The 25,850-nt window shown below is 39.6% G+C and overlaps 1 protein-coding gene and 1 long non-coding RNA gene across 5 annotated transcripts in view; one reads left to right on the forward strand and one right to left on the reverse strand.

The window, feature by feature from the left end:
* The first annotated feature begins 469 nt into the window (after window positions 1-469).
* Window positions 470-25,850, forward strand: part of igsf5a (immunoglobulin superfamily, member 5a) — a 49,991-nt gene continuing 24,610 nt past the window's right edge. The window contains exons 1-4 of one of the 2 annotated variants that reach the window (XM_042091366.1): window positions 470-729; window positions 1,489-1,517; window positions 2,911-2,972; window positions 3,598-3,906. In XM_042091366.1, coding sequence (XP_041947300.1) covers window positions 3,738-3,906 — 169 coding nt within the window. In that variant the 5' untranslated portion in view covers window positions 470-729; window positions 1,489-1,517; window positions 2,911-2,972; window positions 3,598-3,737. Of the gene's footprint in view, window positions 730-1,488; window positions 1,518-2,910; window positions 2,973-3,597; window positions 3,907-21,815; window positions 21,935-25,850 lie in introns of those variants that run through there. The other variant, XM_042091369.1, reaches the window with a different exon arrangement.
* Window positions 525-4,452, reverse strand: LOC121708642. 3 transcript variants are annotated; one of them, XR_006031714.1, is made up of 11 exons: window positions 4,277-4,452; window positions 3,951-3,995; window positions 3,757-3,867; window positions 3,623-3,660; window positions 2,869-3,059; window positions 2,451-2,610; window positions 2,210-2,303; window positions 1,654-2,114; window positions 1,393-1,492; window positions 911-970; window positions 525-612 (listed from the first exon to the last, which is right to left on the reverse strand). It is a non-coding gene; the product is annotated as an uncharacterized LOC121708642 (long non-coding RNA). The 3 variants fall into 3 exon arrangements; XR_006031715.1 differs by lacking the exon at window positions 4,277-4,452 and adding an exon at window positions 4,086-4,236 and having other exon boundaries at window positions 1,381-1,492; XR_006031713.1 differs by having other exon boundaries at window positions 526-612; window positions 1,381-1,492; window positions 4,277-4,451.

The raw sequence follows: 25,850 nt of genomic DNA on the forward strand, positions 1-25,850 counted from the left end.
AGGTTCCGGGAACGTTCGCTGCAGGTTCGCGGAAGGTTCTCTCCGAAGGTTCGCTCACGGTAGCGCAGGAAAGTTTTCTGAATGTTCGCCGAACCTTCCCTAAAAGTTCCGCGAACGTTCAGCGAACCGTCAGTGCAGGTTTGCAGTTCCTTCAGCGAACCTTCCGAGAACCTTTAGCGAACCAAATATTGGGCACTACTAGGCTACTATGTATAAAATGTGGATACAGTGTGATGGAAGATGTTTTATTTTGATATAATTTGCATTTAGCCTAGGTATTCTCTATTGGGTTGTAATCAAAATTAAGTTTTAAATAAAGTTAACACGTTTCCTGAAAAATTTGTTCCATATGCCCTTTTTTTAAATTTGAGCCCCTGCCCCTTCAAAGGTCTCTGCACGCCCCTGCCACCTTATAAGACAGGCTATGTTCACAACACTATATTTATAATGGTCAATGCGCAGACGGCATGTTAAACATGAAATGTTTTATTAAGTATTCGCTGGAATTGCAGACGAGAATGACGCACAATTTATTCAGGCGACACTTGGTTTCAATTCGAGAGAATCCGGGAGTCCTTCTGCCTTTGGATGATGGGTCTTTCAATGCAGCTCCTGCGAACGAGAGAAGACATGACAATAAATCTACGTGTTCTTTTCAAATGCACATCTGGGTTACCTGTTTTCCTTGGATCAAAAAGCACACTGGATTACTGGACGAGAGATTGGCAGGTATGTTAATTGTCCAATGCTTTTGAAAACATGTCCCGCACCAAAAGGCTATATCGTTATGCAGGCATGTTGTTTTAACCACGTGTGTGTGAAACATAGCATTTTCCAAGGCATGGTTTTGGCCTAGTATTTGATTCCATGTTTACAATGTAACGTTATGTGTGCAGTAGCCTAGCAGTACCTGAGCTGATATGGTCTCTAGAATCCAGTGACACGTCTGGCCTCCACTCCATGTGTTGGTCTAAAAGACACAAAAAAGCCAGTTGTCAAACAATTCGTGATATGCATAGACACAGGTAGTATAACTAACTCTTTCAGAAAATGTAATTTAACAGCGAATGGCAATAGCCCATATTATATTTTGAGCCTGTAAAACCAGCATGATCTGAAACTGACTACATGCTATGACTAGTTACGGGGCAGCCGTGGCCTACTGGTTAGCACTTCGGACTTGTAACCGGAGGATTGCCGGCTCGAATCCCGACCAGTAAGCACGGCTGAAGTGCCCTTGAGCAAGGCACCTAACCCCTCACTGCTGTTTCACTAATTCACGGATTGGGATAAATGCAGAGACCAAATTTCCCTCACAGGATCAAAAGAGTATATATACTATACTATAGTAAATGCATAATGCTCAAGACATAGTCGTACCGTTTTCTTTACCAAAGCAGGCCTCTGTTGTGTGGTCACAAGTGGGTTTAGACATGGGCCATGGGTGACAGCTGACCAAAGTGCTAATTTTCATGTCCTTTCCAATAGCATCCTTGGGAGGACAGCGAAAATCAAATGTGAGTATTGAATCACAAGTGCACACTGAAAAGACACACGTTTTTGTATTTGTTTAAAAGGACACAATTTTTATAGACTGATATTGATTCATTTTCCTTTGCAAGATTTGTTTAAAAGCAGTAATAGTGCGTACACAACTTACATTAGAGGTTGAAAGTGCACATCGCAGGGATCCATGTAAAGGTCTTGAACACTGAAACAAATAAATGATAGTTTTAATTTTCCACACAGGAAATGGCAGATATTTATAAGTACGTTCTCAATTAATTTGACCCATCATGAGTTGTCAATACTTATCAGCATTTCCCTGGAGCTTCATTCATATTTGCAGAGTTGTTTTCTCCAATTCACCTTACCACTTGTCCACCTATCTGTACCACTGATCTGCAGTTATTGCTCTATAGATATACATATATAGCACTAGGCCACTACTATTAGTAGAACACAGACATTACTTGAATTTGTACACAGATATCACTGGAATTTGTACTAATTATCATACACCTTATCCACTATATCAAGTAAATGACATGACATGAGATCCATAAAACAGATTTTATTTTACATTACGTTTCCTTTCCTCTTTCCTCTTCCATCTTAAACAAAGAAAAACATTGCAAGATTGTTAGTAATGTTTGATTAAAATAATTTTAAGAGGGCTGTTATGGTGCAATCATTATGACTCATTTACCACTTTAATTTCCTGTGTGGTGCCAACTTAAGCGCCTGGCCAATGGCATCTTCTGCTTCGTCCGCCTTTATTTTAAATAATTTCTGGCATGCTCCTAAAACACATAGTAAAGATTTAGTTGTCAAACAGATCCGTGTTTTAACACCATCGTACATATGGTGTGACACCGAAAATCCAAACAATACCCAACTTTACTTGTAATAAGTAAATAAAGTATTTATTGCAATAAGCAACAGCTTACCAATCATTGCTTCGCATAGCCTTAGCTTACTGAAAGGGCGCTTGCCAAGCCTTCCCTTGAAGCTGAAAGTTGACCAGAGGTCATTGTTGCCCACTCGGCGGAGCATTCGCCTAACGGCAGCATTCAGGTTTGCTCCGCCGAGTGAGCGCAGGTACATAGTCTGAAAGACACGGAGAGATCATTGTTAGCTGCCACTGCCCTGTTATACATCATCAGCTCAGTTGTGGGCACAATGATGAAGATGACTATATTGCGCTATGCGTCATCAAAATGCATACCTTTTGAGAAATGTATACCTTTTATACAATATACCTTTTATATTTTCCAGCCCCTATAGCCCTGTGTGTGTGTGTGTGTGTGTGTGTGTGTGTGTCTGTGTGTGTGTGTGTGTGTGCGCGCATGAAATGGAATTGGTCACCATTCTTTGTTTTTTTGCCCTGTCTTCTATCTCCTTTTCCAGTCTCTCCAGGTCCTCCAGGGTCTCGCAGGGATGGTCGAGGACGTTGTCTGTGTCGTTCACAGGTGGCATGTTTTGCTTGGTCAAATTTAAAATTTGTTGTTGCTGTTCAATTATTATATCTAATTTCATCAGCACTTTCCTCTGAAAATCTAAAAGATAAAAAAGGAATGTATCACAATTTTGTAAAGAAATAAAGAACTGGATATTTTATGTAGATACTATCTTATTAAAGACTTTGCAATTAAAGTAACACTCCACTTTTTTGGGGAAATTGGCTAGGAGGTATTCCAGACATTTTAATAACTCTAGGGCACACTGCAAATTCTTTGATGTTACAAATGTTGAGACATTAATACATTATATGATGTATTAGTAAAGGATAATGTATATTATTATTGGGAAAATAAGTACTTCAGGGCAAAGCAAGATGAAAATAATGACCGGTAGAACTTGAAATCCCATTCAAGTCAATGGAGCGTTCTATTTGCATTGTGAAGAGCTGTATAATAAGTAATACTAATAATACACTGTTTTGTGACACCAATACAATAGTTAGGACAGGAAGGTGATAAAAGGAACAGTGATAGAACAGTTTGTATAATTGCCTGTTGTAAAACAGAAATATTAGTGATTTTCAATGTTACTGAATTTTGGAATATTTGTTTGTTTGTTTGTTTGTATTTACAGGATTATTTCACAACGCTGTGCTTACCATTTGAAGGACCCGCCAGTGGAGATATAGACCAGTAACTGGAATTTCAAGAAATGAATGATTGTGAAATGCAGTTTTAACACTTAAACACTTAATATTTTTATTTGTAATTTCGATGTGTGTATTTCACTTACCCTGCACAAGTGTATTTGTCAGTGACGCTAGACTCCCTGGAGACCCTGGAGACTCCAGGCTTCCCGGCCCACATTGTTTTCCCCCGGAAAACATGTCTTCAGATAGCTTGTCTAGTGATCCAAAAGAAAAAGGAGACGCCATCAGTGAAGGTATGAGTACAGCAGAACATTTAAGGGTTTTGTTTACGCTTTACCGGGAGTCTCCGAGTCATCACTCTCGTTTGTGTTTCCGTTGTTGTCTATCAAGTAGAATGTTTTTTTTTTAGTTAATAGAAGTCGTTAATAGCTGAATATAGACCTAGAACCTTGAAACCTAGAATTGTACTTACATTCTGGAGGAAGTGGGAGGGCTTTTTTGGGGGGGAGGGGGATTTCATCTGCAAAGTTAAGAAAAATTAGCTTGTTAACACCAACAACAGCAGATCTGATAAAGTGGGTCTTCAAGGGTGATTTTGAGGTGGTTAGGTTGGAGCGGTCACGGTTTGAGAGGGAAGTGGCAGCAATGAAGACTTGTACTTACATTCTGGAGGAGGTGGGAGGGCTGGGCATCGATTTCCTCAATGACAACAACCTCTCGCTTACCTGATTTACTTGACCAGCAGACATGCGTGTCCTCTGCGGCCCCTTTATCCATACTTGTAGGAGTTTTTTCATGACTCCTAAGCACACTTGGTGCATGTAATCAATGGGAAACTGCTCAACCATGTCTACTGGGAGCCTCATCAGTGGTGTTGGCGGAATGTCCTCGTTGCGTTGGCGGTCCTCCATCCGGCGGCGGAACTTGTCATCTGTTCTTAGGCTGAGATCATACACTTCTGGGAATGTCATCCTTCCTTCCCATACACCTCTCTGATCACACTTGTCACAGCCATGATAACCTGTGTATTGTTTGATGCGTTTGACAAAAGCTCGAGCAGGTGCATCACAGACAATACAGCGAATTTTCACTCTGATGGCTCCATTTATGAGACCATCTCTCAGTAGGTCCTGAAGATCATCTACCATTTCCTCCAGGAACTGAAGTGAGTTTGGTTTAGAGGAGCCTAGTGTTAGGACCACAGGAAACACCGTTTGTGGTTGTAGGTGAATACAGCAAAGGACAGGCCACATTGTTGTCTTGCTGCTCTTGAAAAGTGGTAAGCCATCCACATTCAAAGAGATTTCTATTTCTCCTACCACTTCAATAACTTCTCTGGGGTAACCTCCAAGTCAGAATCATTATTGTCTTGTTCCTGCTCCATTGTTTTGTTCCTCCTCTTCAATCTCTTCACTTTGCTGTTGGTTGACAGTCATCAGAGTCCTTTGAGCAAGCTTCCATCGACGAGTATACTGCTGTCTTTGCAACCTGTCCATTCTTGAATGGTCCAAGCAAGCAAGGAAGAGCTAATACTAACCTGACACTTTACTTACCTGACACTTGATACTTACCATGCAAAATTATTCTCCTGTATATAACCCAAAAAAACAGCCTTAGATTACTATTTTGTTTTCACAAAAAGAAATAGAGAGAAACAAAACCATATTGACAAAAAGTGTTGGGACATTTATAAGTACACTTATTCAAAGTTTACCGTCTTGTTCAACAGCAATGCACATCCAAATTCTAAAATTGTGTGCTGGACGGAAATGGGCAATACAGAGAAGTGAAGAAATTCTGCTACACCAATAGCTCAAATATAATTTAATGTAATGAGTAAGAGTGGGGTTAATAGATTTACCTGTGGATGTTGTTCGGCTCTGGCCCAATCCGAAATAATTAAATAATTGGATAGAACCCAATTGTTATGGAAATGTTTGTCCATCTTTTTCTCATGGAATAGGTCGTAGTATACAATGAGAACCAGTGGTGGACATTACTTGAGTACATTTACTCAATTACTGTACATAAGTCACTTTTTCATGGAACTGTACTTTACTTGAGTATTTCAATGTGTATGTTCTATTAAGTGAGCTAGGCTTTAACTAATGGTCTTGCCTAAGCTAGGTTATTGCTATATCCACTATTTGCTGTACCTTGTTGACCCCTTTTCACAACATTGATGTTACCATAACTAGCCATATGACGGTATTGAGCAAATGATGATAGACAATGACAGATAGATATATAATGATATACGATGACAGACAATCTGACACTATCAAACACAAAAGGGAACGTCTTGCTTTGGTCCGAAAGTGTAAAGCATTCAACAAAGCAAAAAGTGGTTACTAAGAATCTAAGATAAGATATGAAAAAATGAATGCCTATGTCTGTGCTGAATAATTTCAACAATAGTAAATGCAACTGTGTTAGTCGTAATACATTTTAGATACTAGTACATTTGAATGCAAGTACTTTTGTACTTCCACTCAAGTAGAAATGTAAAAGGAGGTCTTCTACTTTTACTGGAGTAACATTAAACCATGGCATGTGTATTTCTACTTTCACTCAAGCACAGAATTTGTGTACTTTGTCCACCACTGATGACAACCTAGTTTAAGAGCTTGACATTCCCCCACGAAACAGTCTAAATGGTGTGCATCCGGATGTTGATGTTCATGATTTCCTGTTTATCTGCGTTACCAGAGCCCGTCGTTACATTGTGTGGTGTGCTAGAGAGACACGTTAAAACTGTACTGATTGTGATCACTGCCACTGGAGCTCTCACAGTAGGTATAAATGCACATAGGGCTGGGCGATATGGACCAAAACTGATATCCCAATATTTTGGGGCTGATTGGCGATATACGATATTGATATTTGAAACAGAAAGAGCGAAGTGCTTCATATATTCACTCAACACAGCCGGTTTTAATTATATTCATTTCAGACTGCTCTAACAGAGCTGTGCAAAAAGGTGTAAACAATAACATATACCAATAGGCATACAGTTGCTCTTAGGGCTGTGCAAATAACAATATTCGGTCGACCCTGATTGGCAACACAGGCCTACAGCTTTACAATAAAGGTAACACAAAACATAGGCTACCGTTAAAAGCCAATATAATAAACCAATTGGCATACAGATAGACCTGTGCAAATAAGAAAAAAGTAGGCTACACAGCACATACCTGTTTGTAAATATTTAACTGCACAAGGAGTAGGGCTGGGCGATATGGACCAAAACTGATATCCCAATATATTTTGGAGCTTATTGGCGATATACGATATATATCGATATTTTAAACAGAAAGAGGTAAGTGTTTCGTATTCACTCAACCAGCTTTAATTAGAATGATTTCAGACTGCTCTAACACAGTTGCAAAAAAGTGTAAACAATAACATAGGCCTACACTAAGCATAGGCTACAGTTGCGCTGATAAAGCTGTGCAAATAACAAAAGACCAAAAGTTGACCCTGACTGACAACGCAAGCCTACTGTACATTGTACTGCACAATGCAATATTTTGGGCACAAAAATATTGAAAAACCTGCAGTTTTGTCACACAATGCAGTTTTTTTTACCCGTAAGGTAAAGGGTTTGAAGGTCCTAGATCAGTGGTTTTCAAAGTGGGGGGCCGCGAGGGGGTGCCAGGGGGGCCTCAGCAAGTTGGAAGGAAAAATAAAAGCAACAAATAAATACATTTGAAAATGTTAACATAATACCTATTATTATGAGGGTTGTTATACAATGCCATTATAATAATGTGTCGCATATCTGAACATTATATTTTCCATGACTTGGCATTATAGTAGAGCGATAGCTCTCATATAGCAGAAAGCCCCAAATACAATTTTTACACACTGTATGCTCCATCACGAAGTGTTTGTGGCTAAAATAATTATTAGGATTAGCTTAATGTATTTTTACATTTGCCGTAGTATTCTCGATGGGTTTAATAACACATCACGGGGGTCCTTGGTTAGAACCTAGTGGTATTTGGGGGCCTTGTCGTGGAAAAGTTTGGTAACCCCTGGCCTAGATGACAAGCAAATGTAGCCTATGATGGCCTAGACACGTTGCTATCAACAACAAAAATTGTTTTAAACAATTAGGCTACTTAAACAACGTAACTGAGTCACTCATCAAGAGTGTGATAGACGCTACCGTCGTTTTGTATGCGTTCATTTTTGCATGTTCCGGTTCGTAAGAAAAATCCCTATGCACGATTGAATGGGGTTTCATCCCATTAAAAATAATAATAAATAAAAATAATCATAAAAAATGATGCCCCTAACTGCTCGCGAGTCCCCGCGTGCATATCCTCTTAATAAAATCAGCGTGTATGTTGTCTCCCTGAGGACTTTAGATCTGCTACTGTATATCACTAAACGCAAGCATTAATCAGTGTATTTAAATTAGCTAGGCTATGTACCAAAAATTACATTTTACCGTGAGTCAAAGAGCTGTAAACAGTGTTGTAATTTAAATCTGCGTGTACAAAACCGCTTGGAGCTCCAGTGGAATTTTGAATTCTCGGTCTAGCCGTTGATGTGCCGACGGAATAGGCATTAGCACCAACCTCTGATCAAGGTAAACAAAATCTGACTCAGTGTCCGTCATGTTTGAAAGTTTGTAGTGCTGCGAGAGAGAACGTGCACACACAGGGGTGCAGTTGAGCAGAGCTGCGGCTATCTGAATGGTCTGAACACAGAAGAGCAAGTGGCTTTGATAAAATGGCCCATTATTTGACATAATACCGGTATTACGATATTGTCTCAACTACACATCGTTTTCAAAAATATATCAGTCATAGTCGTAATACCGATATATCGCCCAGCCCTAAATGCACACATATAATCTTGACTTGACTGGTACTTTTATCCCAAAATTCAGTATTGTGTTATACGACTGTGTGGATTTCTTGCCTTCACTGTTTTGGGAGAATGAAGCGTGCATAACGTTAACGTTGTACTTTGGAGTGGGTAAGACTGTCTTTAGTGGCAGGCTAGCACATACCGTTGACTTGCGCTAGCCTAGCACCTGCGAACTCTGCAATTAGAAGTACTGGATGAAACGTGCTGAAAACGGTCTCCACTGATAAATATCACACTTCCTTACTTGGAAATAAGGTCTTATGTCCAAAATCCTGAACCACCCCTTTAACTTTACTTCAAAATAACATTTGAAGAATGAACCGTATATGTTTCGATACTACTACACGTAAGAGGTTTGGAAATACAGGACGGTTGATTATAGGTGACATTCCTATGTTTAAGTTACGATTGCGGTCTTCGCTTCAAACTATTTCATTAACGTTATGGGGGAAATTGTTGGCTTACACGATTCGGTCATTGAAAAAGCGGTGCTACTAGATTGTTTAACTACTTAATATAAGGTGACCAGATTTCTGAGACAAAATCCGGGGACATTTTCAGTTGAGAAGCGTAAAACATAATGTCTTAATCTTTGCAAACTTAATTGCCAAGTGTGCTCTGGAAATTCACAATTTCGTCGCCGTTTAAAAAAACATAGTCCAGTATTTCTTTTGAAATTGAAATGAAGTTGTATGGACTGGACTATGTTTTTTTTTTTTTTTTTTTTAGAAGGCGATGAAATTGTAAATTTCCAGAGCACACTTGGCAATCGACTCCTACGGACTTTCCCCTAAAGCTGGCAGCAAAGATGGCAACATTTCCGGAAAGGTACTGGCTTGATGAAATTCATTCTGGACTCTCTATCCGACCACATAAAGACCTCGGGATACTTCGGTTTGGCTTTAGGGACCCTCTACTCACTACCACGTAAGTGTAATGTTGTTTGGAACTGTAGAAGAGGTATAAAAATAGCGTTTTGTAGCAGCGAAATAATATGCCCTTCTCACTTCCACGCTAACGAGTTGTTCAGATAGTTAATCTGGCTAGTTATCTTGGTTATTGTAATGCATATCATCTTTTTTCAGGACAGTCTGTGCTTTACCCATCTGAGAATGTATGATGTGATAATATTTGTCTTATGTAGCCTAATAGGGCCTATGTGTTGTCAGTCTTATCAAGAAAAAATAACTCACGTCTCATGATTTTTTTTTCTTTATATTTTTGTCTTAATGTCACTAGGAAGCATGCCAGTAGAAATATAGGCTATATTCATATTTGTAGGTGATTGTCTGGAAACTGGCAATATGAGAACCATTATGGTGGGATAGGCCTAATCCAGGGTTGCCAACTTTGGGTGTTTGGCTGGAGTGAGATTTTGTGAGATCATAGTGCGTGTGCGTTACATTTTTCCCTAAACCTAATTTAAAAAATGTCTGTCCCCTGACTCTTTTGTTATGTATAATCCATGATTTAGGCCTATGTAAAAAAAAACTAATAGAATGGAAAAGTTACTTCAAAATGTACAATTAATTTATTGATTGCACTTGGAAACAACCAGTGTTTTTACCCTGTGGCATGGGAGGATTATGAGCCTCTGCGCCCCTGGGCACGACATGAAAAGGGCCGCCCTGCCCATCTGAAAAAGGTAGTAGCTTAGCAATTCTAGGGGGGTCCGGGGGCATGCCCCCCGGTAGATTTTTTTTTTTAAATAACCCCTTAAATGATGACCTCTGGCGAGTTTTGTGGACAGAAATGGACAGATTGAGACTTACAAATATGAATGTGTGTATGAGTGTACGTATGTATCAGGGATGGAAATAAAATATTTTTTTCCACCTACCATTGTGGCTGGTGGATTCCAAAATCTACCAGCCACTCAACTTTTTTACCAGCCACTAGAGATGTATGAACATTTGATGAAAAAACGTGACCAAAATGATCACGGTTATTGGTATTATTGCGATATGATTAAAATGTGCTGACTTTTTATAAACCTACCATCAATGTTGGACAGAACTCATAATTTGCCTGTCCTTCATGCACAGTAGCAACAAAACTAAAGGTCAACAGAACAGCACTAGTGTCATAAAAGTGGTGTGGTCCCTTTAAGACATAATCCACTGAGTTCTGGAGCCATCCAACTTTATCGAACTCTATACTCCTATATCATCTAATTTTAATATTATATCTAGGCTATATTTGGGGGCCAAGCAGCGAAGCTGCGAGGACCTCATTGTGTTTCTACGTTTTCCTATTATTATTATTATATGCAATGGAAGTCAATGGCAGCCCACTAATTGACCGATCCCAAGCCCCTCCTCCCATTGTCAGTCCCATAGTTACTGTTGCTAAGTCGGACAAGTTTGCAGGAAAGTGTGCGAGAACGCGTGTTCAACATGGGTACGCAGCACCATTTAGCAGAGTGTAACAGTGTATGCTAGATTTCTGGGCGTCAAGTAATATTGATATATTCAAAAAACAGAGGCCAGAAAGGCCTTCAGTATTCGGAAGGACACATTCACAATGTCTGCTGTTATCAACGAGGTGGAACACCACAAATTGAGGACAAACCAATCTGGTGTTACGAATCTTAATGGGATGCATGTTAACTGGGGATAAACAATTAGCACGTTATCACAAGCAGGTAGTTTACCTTATTTGCTGCAGATGTGACTGATTCAATAAACAGGTCTGTGCAAACATATGGTGTTGACGTGTCCATAACAAAATCTAACCATATTTCGAGGATTAATTAAAGACGGGTCCAAGTGCTGCAGATCCAAGTTCCCACGCAACTTCGGAGAGTGGCTACTGGCTAGCCTGTTAAGCAGCTCATGTTGGGGAGGTAGAGAGATCGCTTCGCTTCGGTAGGCCGATAGCCTACTTATTATTTTGAATGGCTGCTTTAGAAGGAAGAGTTCAAATAAACATGATACAAATGTAGGCTATTGAAAAGAAACCACTAGATCTACCCGAGTTTACCCATACAACGCACGACATATCTGCAGTTTGCAGACGTGATTTGTCTTGCACAAGACTTCATCAGTGCCCGCTTATGCTATACTTAATTTAAATGTGGGCAATGTAGTAGGCCTAATATTGGCGATTTTGAGACTGCATAGCCTATACAGCAAGGTTTTCAATCGGCACATGATTTGATCTTTAGAAGACTTTGGCTATCTCTCGTTCAGCCATCAATGATGCATCGCAGTAGTCTATTCCGTTTGTTGAAAAAATGGTCATTAGCTTATTTCTGTGAACAGTCTTCTATCCCAAGTTAAACATGGCAAGGTAGCCTATGCCTAAAAGCTGAAAGTATTCTTATTGTGTGTAAGGCGATACGCGATTGAAGGTGTAGCCTATTTGCGCGTACTTCCAATTGTATGAGTGTGAGTTCAGTTCCTGCAGGTATAATTTTTTGCGTAGGCTTATGTTGTCGTTTCAACAGTGGAAACCAGGTTTAGTTATGTTTTTGTATGTAGTTATGAACACAAAAAAGGGAACATTTTCGTACACACTTAGATTTCTTTACTGAAAAGTAGCAGCCTATCCAAAGTTATGCAAAGTTAGGCCTATGTCTGTCAACGTTTCACACGGTCAGGATATCGGATGTCACTTCTACAAGTATCCCAGGCATTGAACCTTTTTGAGCTCTTTAGTTATTTAGTTACTTAGGCTACTCGCAAAAGAAGCATTAGCATTCACATAACCAGCATATTGTAGGCTACAGAATGGACACTATAAAATTCAAAATTGACCGAGGTTGACCGAGGTCCTCCGACGTCCTCATTGTGACATAGTAAAAGGGGGCGGGGCTTGGGATCGGTCAATTGGGGACGGTCCCATGATTCATGTCACCAAGTTTCATGTCGGCAACTCGAACCCTCTAGCGCCACCAACAGGCCAAAGTTGGAAGTGTGTTCACTCACGTAACTTTTGACCCGTAGGTCCGATTTTCAAAAGTCAGGTATCGATTGGAATCCTTGGACCAAGCCGAGTTCAACGCACCCCATGACGTCATTTTCCGCCAGGATGGATTTTCCGCCATTTTGGATTTCATCAAAAACACTTAAAATGTATCAGGGGTCACATACTTTCTCTGATTCCCACCAAATTTTACACAGATCATCTTCAGACCAAGCCTCACAAAAGTTATCACTTTTCGTCTTCAGAAGTATTACCGTTCACCCGTTACAGCCAATCAAAATTTGCGGCAAAGCCGCCAAACAGGAATTGAGCTCATATCTCAGCAACCCTTGCATTTATCAAAGCCAAAATTGGTGCATGGACTCAGGACCCAATCAGGGGGACGCTCAATAAATCTGGTGACCTTTGACCTCTAGGGGGCGCTGTAATTAAGAATCATGCCTTTTGGCCTGTAGCAGCAGTTTTGCTTAGAATTAAAATGCACTAGTGGTGTCTGGTAGTACTGTTGAATGTCCTTAGGCCGACCCAAGCCAATTTGTGATGTCATCGTAATTGATTCGGCCGCCATATTGGATTTAATCAAAAACACATACAAGTTTTCGCAGGTCACAAATTTCAGCGGATCCTCACCAAAATTGGCAGAGACCATCTTCAGACCATGCCTTATCAGTGCATTGCTTTTTGGAACATTTGACAGTAGCATTCGGCTGTAACAGCCAATCGAAACTTGCTGCGAAGCCGGCAAACAGGAAGTGAGCTCATATCTCAGCAACCCTTGCATTTATCAAAGCCAAACTTGGTGCATGGACTCAGGACCCAATCAGGGGGACGCTCAAGAAATTTGGTGACCTTTGACCTCTAGGGGGCTCTGTAATTGGCAAAAATGTATTTTGGCCTGTAGTTGCTGCATTATTCTGCAATGGAGGTCAATGGCAGCCCATAGAACCGTCTGGTTCATCCTGATGATGCACAAATAATTTGGTGACCTTTGACCTCTATGGGGGCATTGAAATCACAGCAAGCATGATCATATCTCAATCGATCTTTTATTTTTGATGTGAAACTGATACAGCGAGTTCCATTCAATTAATTTTAATGCGTGCGTGCAAGGTTGGGGCAGGGTGGGGACGGGCAGGGGCGATTGCGGCGGTGAGTTGGCTGGTTGAGGGGGCGGCGACACTCAGCCCTGGTTCAGCCACACAAAATCAGTTATGTTTTGATGTGAAACTTGACCTTGTAACTCAGCCAATCTTGGGTTGTTTTGCATGGAACTTGCTGTGACTGCTTAATTCTATATGCCTGATGCCACAGCATTGAGTTGCATGGCAAATCTGGCCTGCTGAACTGCCTGCTTGGCCCCCACATTGCTGCTTGCAGCTATATTTAACATTTATTTTCTATTTGGCCTGTTATGAAATCATGCATTGCCCAATTTAAGCAAATTTTTTTTAAGACACTTAAATACATGCATGATTAGCATTTTGTGAAAATAAAAATTATGGCTACATAGACAAACTCTTAGCTATGAGCTGTATATCCTCTGATTTCAATATTTACAGATCGGTATTGAAGCACAGCTCAGTTTTAGGACACTTAAAGCTCAAAGTTGGAGACAATATGAAATTTGCTATTTCAAAACCGGATTAGGCCTACTCTGGAACAGGGGATTGCATTACACCTTTGTGTTCGGTAAACTCTGCTGTTTATTCTGGTTTACAGTTTGTAGTTGAACGAAAAGTGTGTGAGATATTCCACCTATATGAATTGAGATCAGCACCGAGTTGTAGAGTAATATGATTATTTCTTGAAAGTTAATTTTCTCGCGAACCGTTTATCACAACAAATAGCGGCTATAGCACCGTATAAAAGTCGAGAAAAGGTTATTTAATGTGATATCTGTGTGATGACTAGGCTAGCCTACTTTCAACAGAGAAGAATGGGCGGCCACACTTCGCGTCCGTCTGCCTCATACATGTAGGTCTAAATAGCAACGTGTTCTGTGAAGGTGTCACGATTAAAAAAGTAGGCGAATCAACAGAAAACTTCGCTGTAAACGTTACAGGCAGATATTAGACCTAGCCTAATACCTGCTGTTGGTGTAAAGACATATACGTATGTCTTAAACTCTCCTGTTATTTAGAAACAATTCTGTGGTCTATAATCTAGTCATCAACAAAAAATGAACAGATTGCAAAAAAATAAAAATAAGAATGGATTTGGCGTGATATTTCTTGCGTGTGCGTGATAGCGTGAGAGTTGGCAACCCTGTAACTCTGGCTAAAGAACTTACAAAAATGTTTTACTGGCATAAATCGTAATAGGCCTACATTATAATTTTGGCCCAAAGTTGGAGTTGTAGAAATGTGTTGCAATTTCAAAACCGGACTACTCAGGAACCGCTTGTTGTAGGCCTACGCTAGAGTTATTACATAAGTTCATAGTTAATTTTCTCGCAAACCATTTATCACAGCAACTTGACGCTAATATCATTGAAAAGCTTAGATTCCGGTCGTTCACGTGATATTTGCGTATGATATGTATGCTATCTGTGTGACGAGTACTCCGCAATTTTAAGCAGCTTTTTGAGCAGCTGGCATGTTCGTGATGAATTGTTGAACATGCGCGGATATACGGGGTGGCAAAGGGTGGCAACTGCCACCCCTGGCACACAGTCTTGCCACCCCTGTTGCCACCCTATTTATAAATCAGATAATATTTTTTATTATATTTAGTATATTTTATGTTCATACATGTTGGACTGTGAGAAGGTGTGAAACCCGCACCAAACTTCTCTCAAACAGAAATCGCCGATTTAGAATCCCCCGCCCCCTCACAATGGTTTCACCCATCACCATCAGCCCACTGAGCACAGTGACCCCCGCGAAATTTCACCATTAGCAGCAGATTGCACAGTGCATGCAACTATGTGCCAACTGTCTGTAGGCCTACAACGAAGTGGTAAGTTTCACCACCAAGTCCATAATCAGACCCATAGTCAGTCCATAAATCAGTTAACCCGGCAACAACCTCACTGTTAGTCTACGTCATTTACCTCCGCAAGACTTTGTCTAATCGAATTTTTCGATGATGGTCAGGTCAGATAATAAGGGCATGCTCATGCGTAGCTTAAAGTTTAACGTTTAAAGTCTATTTGTGTGTGTCGCTAGTTTATAACCTTTGATTGTAAATACTGCTGTCAATGTCAACCCATTAATACACGTGATAATTCAACACGGGTTCTCAAAATTGTCATGCATCCACTTTCCCAGCATCTATGACTATCCAAATTTGGTCGACATGTCAAATCAAACTAGAATCGGCGTCAAGCTGGTGGCGGTTGCGTTTTTCTTTTTCCTTTCTTTTCATATATGGTGTAAATCAATCTACACAAGTAAAGTAGGCCTACAGTTACATGACTGAAATTCTACTCAATCACAATAAGTAAAAGTAGCCTACTATTTTCAAACAAACCCTACTCAGAGTAGGCTATAGACTAGACGTTTGATGATGTCAAAGCACATCACATATGAAGCTTTGTGCATGAGATGTAATTGTCTAGATTCCAGTTAAATAGGGTGATAGATTTCAATCATTTGCTGGTAGATGAACCAACAAGCTGAGGCCAGCACAGGAGTTTGTGTCCTCAAGAAATTAACATGTTACTTGTTCACTCGTGTTTGAGGTTGTTTCTTAATAGGATATTTATAAAGGTACTTTAATACAGTATACATGTACTTCATTATTCACCACTTTGTGAGTGAGTAGCCTAAATTGTGAATGGCAAAACATAACATTTGGCACTAAAGATCAGGGACTGAGGGGGACCGATTTCCATTTAGGTTCGTTCTGAGCAAAAACATTATTTGATATCATAATATTATAATACCTATATAATATTAGGCCTTAATAGCCTAACTTAAAGGCACAGAAAATGTCTTTGCTTTAAGCCTTGCAATAGCCTAACCTATGTATGGTGCTACCAACTGCAAGACAGGCCTATAAATATTTGCCTAGTGTCTCTGGTATCTTATTTCACAAATTGTTTCAGTAATTTAGACTACATACTTGGAAAAGGCAGTTAGATAGTGTTGGATATTAATATTCTTTTTACACATCAACTAGTAGTTCTAGCCAATTATGCAGGGGAGATACCGATTCATAACATCGGACTAAATTCATCTTATAAGGGGTCTGGGGAACACTGTGTGGGCAGGTGACTTTCCAAGCCTATGGAGTTTTGAATAATATTCAAACAAAGGTTAATCGGAATGATAAATACCGTTATTAACCGGTTATCTAAAATTGAAAATGACGTTTTCACTCCGGAACAATTGGTTTTGCTCCTGTTTTCAGTTACGTCCTTCCAAAAACTGTGTTCGTTTCCGGTTTTCATTTTCATTCTTTGAATCGTTTCTAATCCCTGCTAAAGATATTTGGCCTTTAATTGTAGTGGGGGTTGAAGTAAAAACCTTCCAAAGAATTAAATAATTGAATTAGATACCCAGTACTTAGTTATTGTCCACCAGTGTGTGTGTTTGCATGTTTATTAGTGAGGTGGTAGATAATTACATTCTTGAACATACCTCCAAACCCCCCTAGAATTGCTTTTTGACACTGTATAATTTAAGTACAGACTACACAGACTGTGATTACACAGAGAAAGAAATTCACATATTAAGACCCACATCATCCAAAAAGCCAGCTACATCTCCGATTTGCCTCCCACCTCGTGTAATGTAATGTAGACAAAACATATTCAATGAAATCCGTAGAATGTTAAGTTTTGAATAATGTCCATGGCCCCCCTCCTGGAACCTCATGCCACCCCTTCGCCACCCCAGGAAAAAATCTCTAGATCCGCCCCTGTTGTTGAATAAGTCCCCAGCACAAGTGGTTTCACTTTAAAGATTCTACCGAGCTGCTATTTCACCAATCGAAATAGCCTACTAGAAATATGGGCATTCTAAAATATCTTGGAGGTCTGAGCTGAGCGCTTGCTTTGACTGGCTTGAGCCTGTGCGTGAAGGGTGCGCAACTGTACGTTTGATCACTGTTTTCTTTCTTTCTTTTATTCCAATTTCGGGTCTGTCAGTCACAGTGAAAACCGGGGACTTTTCCGGGGACAGTTCCAGCCGGGGACAGGTCACCGAAATCGGGGACTGTCCCCGGAAACCGGGGACGTCTGGTCACCCTAACTTAATATAATAAGGAAATGGATGGTAAATAATGTTATCTACCGAGCTAACTGTTCAGACATTAGCTAGCTAGCATAGTCTAGCTCCCATAGGATTAGTGGTAACGTTAACTAGCTTAGCTCTCTCTGCTAATGTAACGTAACGTAACGTAACTTACCGGTGGTGGTGACCGTGGTCTCTAGCGGTGATTTGATATTATGATAAATATTTAAAAATAGCAGATCTTCGACAAGGACTTTTTGTGAAAGCAGACAGTCGTCAGCAGAGAAGTCACTTCAGTAAGTGGCAGTTTAGTGAAGTAACGTTATTGTCGCGAGCTTCTAGAATTTAGAATGCTTTTCTAAATCAGAGTGCGGGAAACATAGTGTTCGATCTGTTTTGGTGGGTGCCTCGGCGGGCCTGTTGGCCTACTGCAGCGTTTCTCAAACTGTGGGTTGCGACCCACTACTGGAGACATGCCAGGTGGGGCGCGAGTTTTTTTATTTATTTTTTATCTGTAGCCAGGGCCCAGGTAGCACCCGATGCGCAATGGACGCACTGTGTTATTCACAGGGAAGCGCTCGTGTCAAGGCAGCTTAGTTAGTCCCGACCTACATGAGATTTTGAAAGTTGTTGTGAGAGTGGTGAATTTCATCAAAACCCGGCCCTTAAAAGCGCATCTATTCTCTGCACTTTGCGAAGAGATGGTAGCTGACCAAAAGGCTGTACTGTTTCACAGCTAGGCAAGGTGGCTTTCGCGAGGTAAAGTGCTGTCACACGTGTTTGAGCTCCGAGTCGCCACTTCTTGGAGGAAGAGCGCATGTTTGAATCTGCAAGCACGTTCATGAACATTTCTTGACGAAGCTGGCCTATCTTAGCGATATATTTGATATATCTTAGCGATACATTTGAGTTAAATGTCCAGTTACAAGGCAAAGACAAGCACCTACCTCACCTAGCAAATAAGATTACTGCATTCACCAAAAAAACTTGAGTATGGGACAGGCGCCTCGACCGCGACAGTATTATGCCTTTGAGATTTCTGAGCGAAATCGCTGAAACGTCTGATTGGGAGGCACTCTTGTGATCCCATGTATTAAACAGTAGGCCTACATCACATCCCTGCAAAGTTTATTATGACCGCCGCTAGCGAAGCGGTCATATAGGGATTGTCAAAGTTTTTTTTTTTTTTCCGTCATCTACTTCCTGAATTTTTGGTCAACGATACCCGGGACACCGAACCACCGGGGCACATGAAATTTGGTGGGTATGTAGCAGTTTTTCCTAAATAACTACCTGAACCGTGGCACCGAGGATGAAGAATCTTTTATGGTATGTTGGTCTCAAGGGCCCACATCAACCTGGCCCATAATCACTCATTTGTGATTTGTGATATTATTCTGCTTTAATCGCCCCTATCTTCAGTTAAGATGTTCAGAACTGCACCAAAGTTTATGTGTATGATTGACCTGGCATTCTCTGGGGGTATGCCAAGTTTCGTAGAATTTCATCCATGGGGGGGTCTAAAAAAAATTAGGTTATGTGTACATTTAGTGACTGTACACTCATTGGCCTGTAGATGGCGGTGCACACATATACACATGCACACACACACAGGCACCCACATACTATCGGTATTAGAACGGCCGATACATAATTACAAATTCAGTAGGATTAAAAGAAAGCCAAATTAAATATTCATCATCATCATCATGGCTGCATTTCCAGTATTGGCGATAAGTAGTCGTTTGTCCACTAGATGGCGCATCGTTGCAGTGAGACGTAATTTTGTTGGAAGTTAAAAGTGGGTTGGAAAAACAATGGACGCTTCCTACAGGACTGTAGTTTACCGCAGAGAACGTCTAATAAGGATAGGACGATGTTCACATGAAATGTAATTCCCATTTCTTCTTGAAGCCGAAATAAATCTGAGTATGTTTATCGGACATGCTTGGTTTTTACTGCAGGTCCGTTAATCTTATAATATCAATAAGGACCTAGGTAATGTTACCGTTAGCGTTGGTTGAGTGATGGAGGCCAATTTGATTGATTGCATTTGTAGAAAACTATAAATGCGGTTATACCAAGCAAATTGATAGCAGCACTGTAATTGTATCTTTCGACTGTCATTTGTTGCACGTGCTACAAAAATCATTCTGTACAATGGAAGATTTACCAACGTTACACCGGTCTGATACAGTTTTGCCTATACATGCGTGAGACTGAGACGCCTGTTTATTTTGTTTTAAGTGCGTGCAGGGTGTGAGAGGGGAATCGATGTGCTTTGATTCCAGCTTGGTAGTTGTAGTCTGTGAAATTAAAAAGCATGTGTGTGTGAAGTATCCAAACAATGACACCTTAATTTCATTATGGCTGCTTTAGCAACACACCTTAAGCTACTGTGTAGTGGGTCCCATTTAGAAGTGGCTACTTCATTTGTGCTTTCCTTGACTCATGGAGCTGCGTGAATTTTATTACAACTTTTCGCCACGATATGGCAGTTTAAGTCCTTTAAGTAGAAGAATAAACATTCACAAAAAATCCATCCATCCAAAAATGACCTTTGTTTTTGATAAAAGGCATGGAACTGACAAAGATGTTTTTGTTTATAAATAAATAAATAAATAAATAAATAACATTATGCTGATACCTTTTGCTTTTCCCAAATACAATGTAGCCTACAGGTGTAAGTGACCTTTCATCAATCCAGTTGCAATGGATGAACTGTGATGAACTGCCCTACTTGTGATTGTTTAGAGATTTTAAAGGTTTTATAACAATGCTACATATTCTTTGGCTATTCTACAATCTATTCACCTTTTCAGCACCAGTAGGCTACTTTCTGTGCAGCCGCACACACACACTCAGGCATGCCAAACAAGCATACACAAAAGTTTCAAGAGTGGGGGATGGAGTAAAATATGGAGACAAATTGAAGTGTGATTTATTTTCGCGGAACGGATGTACAGGACTGAGCGGCGGTCATATTTTGTACCGCTATGCGGTACATCTAGTTTCAAAAATATTTCCCAGCCAGCAGTGCTCTCAGTATGACTGGATTATGGATCCATTTAATGCAGCATGTTGGTATTTCATTGAATATATTGTACAATGCTGTAAAATGGCCTGCTTCCTAATATGTTGCTGGAAAACAGAAATATGTGTGTTATGTATTTATTTATTATTATATCTGCAGCACCAGCTGATTTTAACTCTGTTGAAAAGGATATATTTAGACCTTGTCATTATTTCAATAAATTTGACAATTTTAAGCTTGACCTACCACTTTTTAGAGCGATGAGGGACAGGTGGGGCTCGAGAATGCCCCCTTGATCAAAGTGGGGAATGAAAGAAAAAGTTTGAGAACCACTGGCCTACTGTGTGATAGTTAAGGTAATCGGAATTTTATTTAGGCCTACTTAGGTACAAAAGGAATTTAATTTTGGTATGTGTTAACTCTATGTACAGTCAACAAATAGACATGCACTAGTATACACTAGGGCTATCAATCGATTAAACAAATAATCTAATTAAATATATACTCTTGTAGATTTTTATTCACATAATTACTGGGCTGTTGCCTTTTCTATCCAGTAGGTGGCAGTACAGGATAAGAAATAGAGCAGTTCAAGAAAATATTTAACTAAACAGTAGGAAAACAAGACAAAGAAAAAGGATTGTTATTGGAATGGAAATAAATGTAACCACCTTCAACAAACTTTTGAAGACATTTAGTTTCTGTAATTAATAAATTGAAATGAACGTGATATTTTGACAGCATCAGTATACACATAAACAAAGAGTAATATAGATCGGCTACATACTGTAGGCTACAATAGAGACAACAATTAATAATAACAAATAATAATGTAGGCACATATCAACATAATATACAAAAATGCAAACAAGACATAGGATTGGGATGTAAAGTACACATGGATAACAATTAACCGGCAATGAGTTCTTGCTATTATTTTGTATTATTATTATTATGCACATGTGCCAGCTCAACTTAAATGAATACAGTGTTAGTTAACATTAGAAATTAAAATGAAATGTTTGTCAATAAGTCAACAACAGTAAGAATGAGTAGCCTCGGACATAGAAGAGAAAAAATAAAGTGGTGTTTGGCCCATATCTGTGAAACAAATTGAGTGGAAGTGAGTGTGTGTGGGGTGGGGTAACCAGTTAAATGTGTGTATGATCTGTTTTCTTCACAGGTCTTCATGAAGAGGAAGGTCCTGTGGGGTAAGTTCTGTCAAGGACTCCTGGAAGATGCGCGGATGGGATCCCATACCATGTTTACCTAGAATATCAGCCACAGCATTAAAACAATTAGGTAAACCATTTATAGTTAACATTAGTCAGCTTAGATACAGTTGTAATGGAACGCACACACCACAGATCTGGTATCAATATGGTTGTAAAATGCATTGAATGTCTTGTATAGTTTAATTGTGTTTGCGTGTGTGTGTATACTAATTGTGTGTGTGCATATGTATGTATGTGTGTGTGTGTGTGTATATGTATATGTATGTATGTGTGTGTGTGTATTTAATTGAAGTTTTGTTAACCATGTTAAGACAGTTCTAAATAGAACATACAAATAAAGTCGTTTTATAAACCTAACACTTGTGTCAGTGTCTCTTTATTGTAGGAGTGCCATCTAAACTAGGCCAAGATGGTTTTTAGCATTGTGTTGGCATGCGTTTGTGTTGGACTGCCATCTAAACTGGATAAACAGGGGTGTTAGTATGTGTTGGTGTAGGACTGCCATCTAAACTGGACCAACATGGTTGTTAAGTTAAGTTAGACTGTAGGAGATTCCGACGCACACACACTCAGAGCAACAAGCTCACTAGAAGCACACAGAAAAGCAGACATCATCAGCTTGTCTGTATTACATGTATAGCTTTTCTCTTCCCTCCCCACAATCGATTTTGCTTATTCAGAGTCTTCTAATTAAGACATGCCATATTTACCTATGCATCCTCAAGAGAACCTTTAGGGAACGTTCACAGAAGGTTAGCTGAAGGTTAACAAAAATAACCTTAAGAGAACCTTTAGGGAACGTTCCCTAAAGGTTAGGGAACCTTAAGGGAACGTTCCCTAAAGGTTCTTTAAAGGTTCAAAATATTTTACCGGTTATGTGTTTGCTGGGACGTCACTTTGCTACAGCACTACAACACAGACACACAAGCAACAAGCCAAGCAGAAGCGCGAAAAATCAAAGAAAATCTAAGCAGAACACAAGAAAGTTTGTATATAACGCCGTTATATATTTTTTAAAGTTTGTTTACGTTACCTAGCTAATCATTTCATGCTGCGGTGGGGAAATGTAGGCTAAATGTAACGAAGCGTGGTGAGATAAACAAGCATTTTGTCACTTTTGCACAGTATGTCTCATGCCAACTCGTCCAAGCACATCAATTCTATCCAAGGGAAGGATCAAACTCATTCCATCGCTGGAGTGTTTCTGTTAGCCAGCTAGCTGTCAATGTGCCTGAAGCAGAAGCAGATAACGTTAACCAGCCAGCTGCTAGTAGCCTACTACAGCCCCTCCAGTTACGACCGCAACTAGAGTGGATCTGCGCACAGCTTTTGGGTCCACACCAACGATGAAAGCAGAGGTGTAGTCCAGGCAAAGTAAGGTCTGACCCAAAACTAATTGCAACAGAATTTATTTTCACATTTTTATATTTCAATTGGTGATGTAAACAACATAAAAGTCCATTAAAATCCAGTTGGTGGAAATATGTTAAAATGAGAGTTTTTTATGCATTATCCAATACTGACAAAACTGTAATTAGAATGTTGTAGTATAAGCATTCTAAAGAATATCAGACCCCATCTAACTTAACATGGAATTTTAGAATATTGCATTGTTGAGGAACATTCTTTTATTTTCAGAGTAAGTAAATTTCTCAGGTTTATGTCAGACTGGGCCCAGTTCCCCGAAAGCATCTTAAGCCTAAGAGCGTCGTAAAGTCCCTCTTACGAACGTCTTAAGATTTGCCGACTGTTTCCCGAAACCATCGTAGCTTAAGAGCTTCGTGAAAACACTCGTAGATCTACGAGTGCTCCAGAGTACTCGTTACCGGCTAAGAGCGTCTTAACAGTACTTCTCACTGAGGTCACCAACAGGACATACAGAGGAATTACAATTTAGAATACATAATCCAACTTACGTTCCCATTCTTTATTGTGTTTACCTGTGATGAATCAGATTTTAGCGTGCAAAATAGCCTAGGCCTACATTTAATGGTCATAATAATGTGATGAAAAGCGGACAAAAATGCAATCAAGTTATTAAACGAGACGTTGCCAGAATAGTTTGACATTATCTTTGCTAAGTGAATATTTTATTAGGCCTATGAGGTAAAAAGCCGAGAAAGCAACATGTGGTGTAGTCTGTAGCCTACTGCATCAAAATCTAAGGCTACACATTTCCTCTCTTTCTTACTCGACTTCTTTCTTATCTTCAAACGTGTTCTTAAGTGACACCGCGAAAAAATATTGCATGGTGCAACAATCTAATCTTAAAATAATTACAATTATTTATGTCTCTGTGTGGTATATAACCTACTTGGGATACTTACATGCAGATGTCAAAGTGTTTCTATTTTCGTATAGATGTGAATTAATGTGTAGATCCGAAGTTTAAATGGTAGACCTATAGCTGTGACGTGCAGTCACCTGACATCACCGTCAAATCAGAGGATATTTCAGAACTATTAACGTGGACAGCTCCCCTTAAGAGCATCTTAAGAGCAGTGCACGCGCGTTCACGCTACGAGCATGTTCGGGAAACAGTCGGAAAAACCAAACGAACGATCGTAAGATGAATCGTAGAAAACCGTCTTAAGAGCGTGTCTCCGTCGTTATCGGGAAACTGGGCCCTGGTTTGTTGCAAAATTGATGTCTATTTTTACATTTGAATCAATAGAAAAATGGTTGTTGAGTCTTTAAATAGAGCCAGTGTGTTTTTGCATGTAAGTGTTCCACAATGTTAAAGCTGTACAAACACATAGTTATTAAGTATTATTCAGCCTAGGAAAGTGTTTTTGGTCTTTAATCTGATTTAGAGGTCACTGAATCATATATAGTAGGCTATATCACACTAAAGTATCATCAGTAATTGACCTCTTGCCCGGGGGTGACTGATAGATAAAACAGTAATCAGACAGCACCTTATGTTTATGTAAGTGAATGAAGGAAAATTGTAAAGGCAAAGTTGAAGATGGACATGATAATGTCCAAATTTGACAGAAGGGTACATATAACTGCAGCTAGCCTCCAAAGAGGTGACTATTGTTGTGACATCTGGCAAAAAGGTGCATACTATATGAATAAATATAGTTTGAGATTAATAATTAACAATGCATGGGTCATGGTTTTACCAAAGTCATAGAATAGCCAAAACTATACATATTCTAAAAGCATTTGCCCTGTACATGAAATAGCATCGATCAACTTATGTCCCATCTTCCTCCACACCATACTCCTCTATTCTGTATCGGCGAATCAAGTGAACAGCGGATACATTTAGATAGATAGATAGATAGATACTTTATTGATCCTCAAGGGGAAATTCAAGGGTCTCAGTAGCATACTGACATAACACACAACATGCACTTACAGCAGAAATGGTAAACATAAGTATAAGTATAAACATATAACTAAACTCCACTGTACAATAAGACAGTAGAAGATAAGACAGATAAGAAAACTAACAAAACTAAATACTAAATACACTATATAAGTTAAATTAAGAAAGTCCAATGTGCTTGAGGGTGATCAAGCATAAGACGCTTGTAGTGACAGGGCCAGGACTGGTGAGGTGCTAAAAGGAGTGAGTGTCATGGTGAAGGTGCAAACAATAGTCCAACCGTAGTCCTTAGTTATGTGTGCCTGGCAAGGTGCTCAAGAGAGTGAGTGTCATGGTGAAGGTGCAAAAAGTAGTCCAACATTAGTCCAACAGTGCAAGAGTAAGGTCTAGAGACCAGCATAAATAATATAGACAAATAGGAGAGTAAAGTGTAATGTAGACAAGGTAAAATAAAAAACTATTTCAGTGCAAGAACAGGTTGAGGTAATAGGGTTATAGCCATTCATTCATTCAGTATTGTATCAGAAGCCTGACCGCAGCCATTGATCATTGATCATTGATCGTGTGTGCTAATATAGCATGAAAAACAGTGTAGCAGTAAAACAGTAATGAAAACATTAGGCTGTGTAATTTTGGCCTGCATTAT

The sequence above is a fragment of the Alosa sapidissima genome, chromosome 5, assembly GCF_018492685.1.
Source record: "Alosa sapidissima isolate fAloSap1 chromosome 5, fAloSap1.pri, whole genome shotgun sequence".
Lineage (NCBI taxonomy): Eukaryota > Metazoa > Chordata > Actinopteri > Clupeiformes > Clupeidae > Alosa > Alosa sapidissima.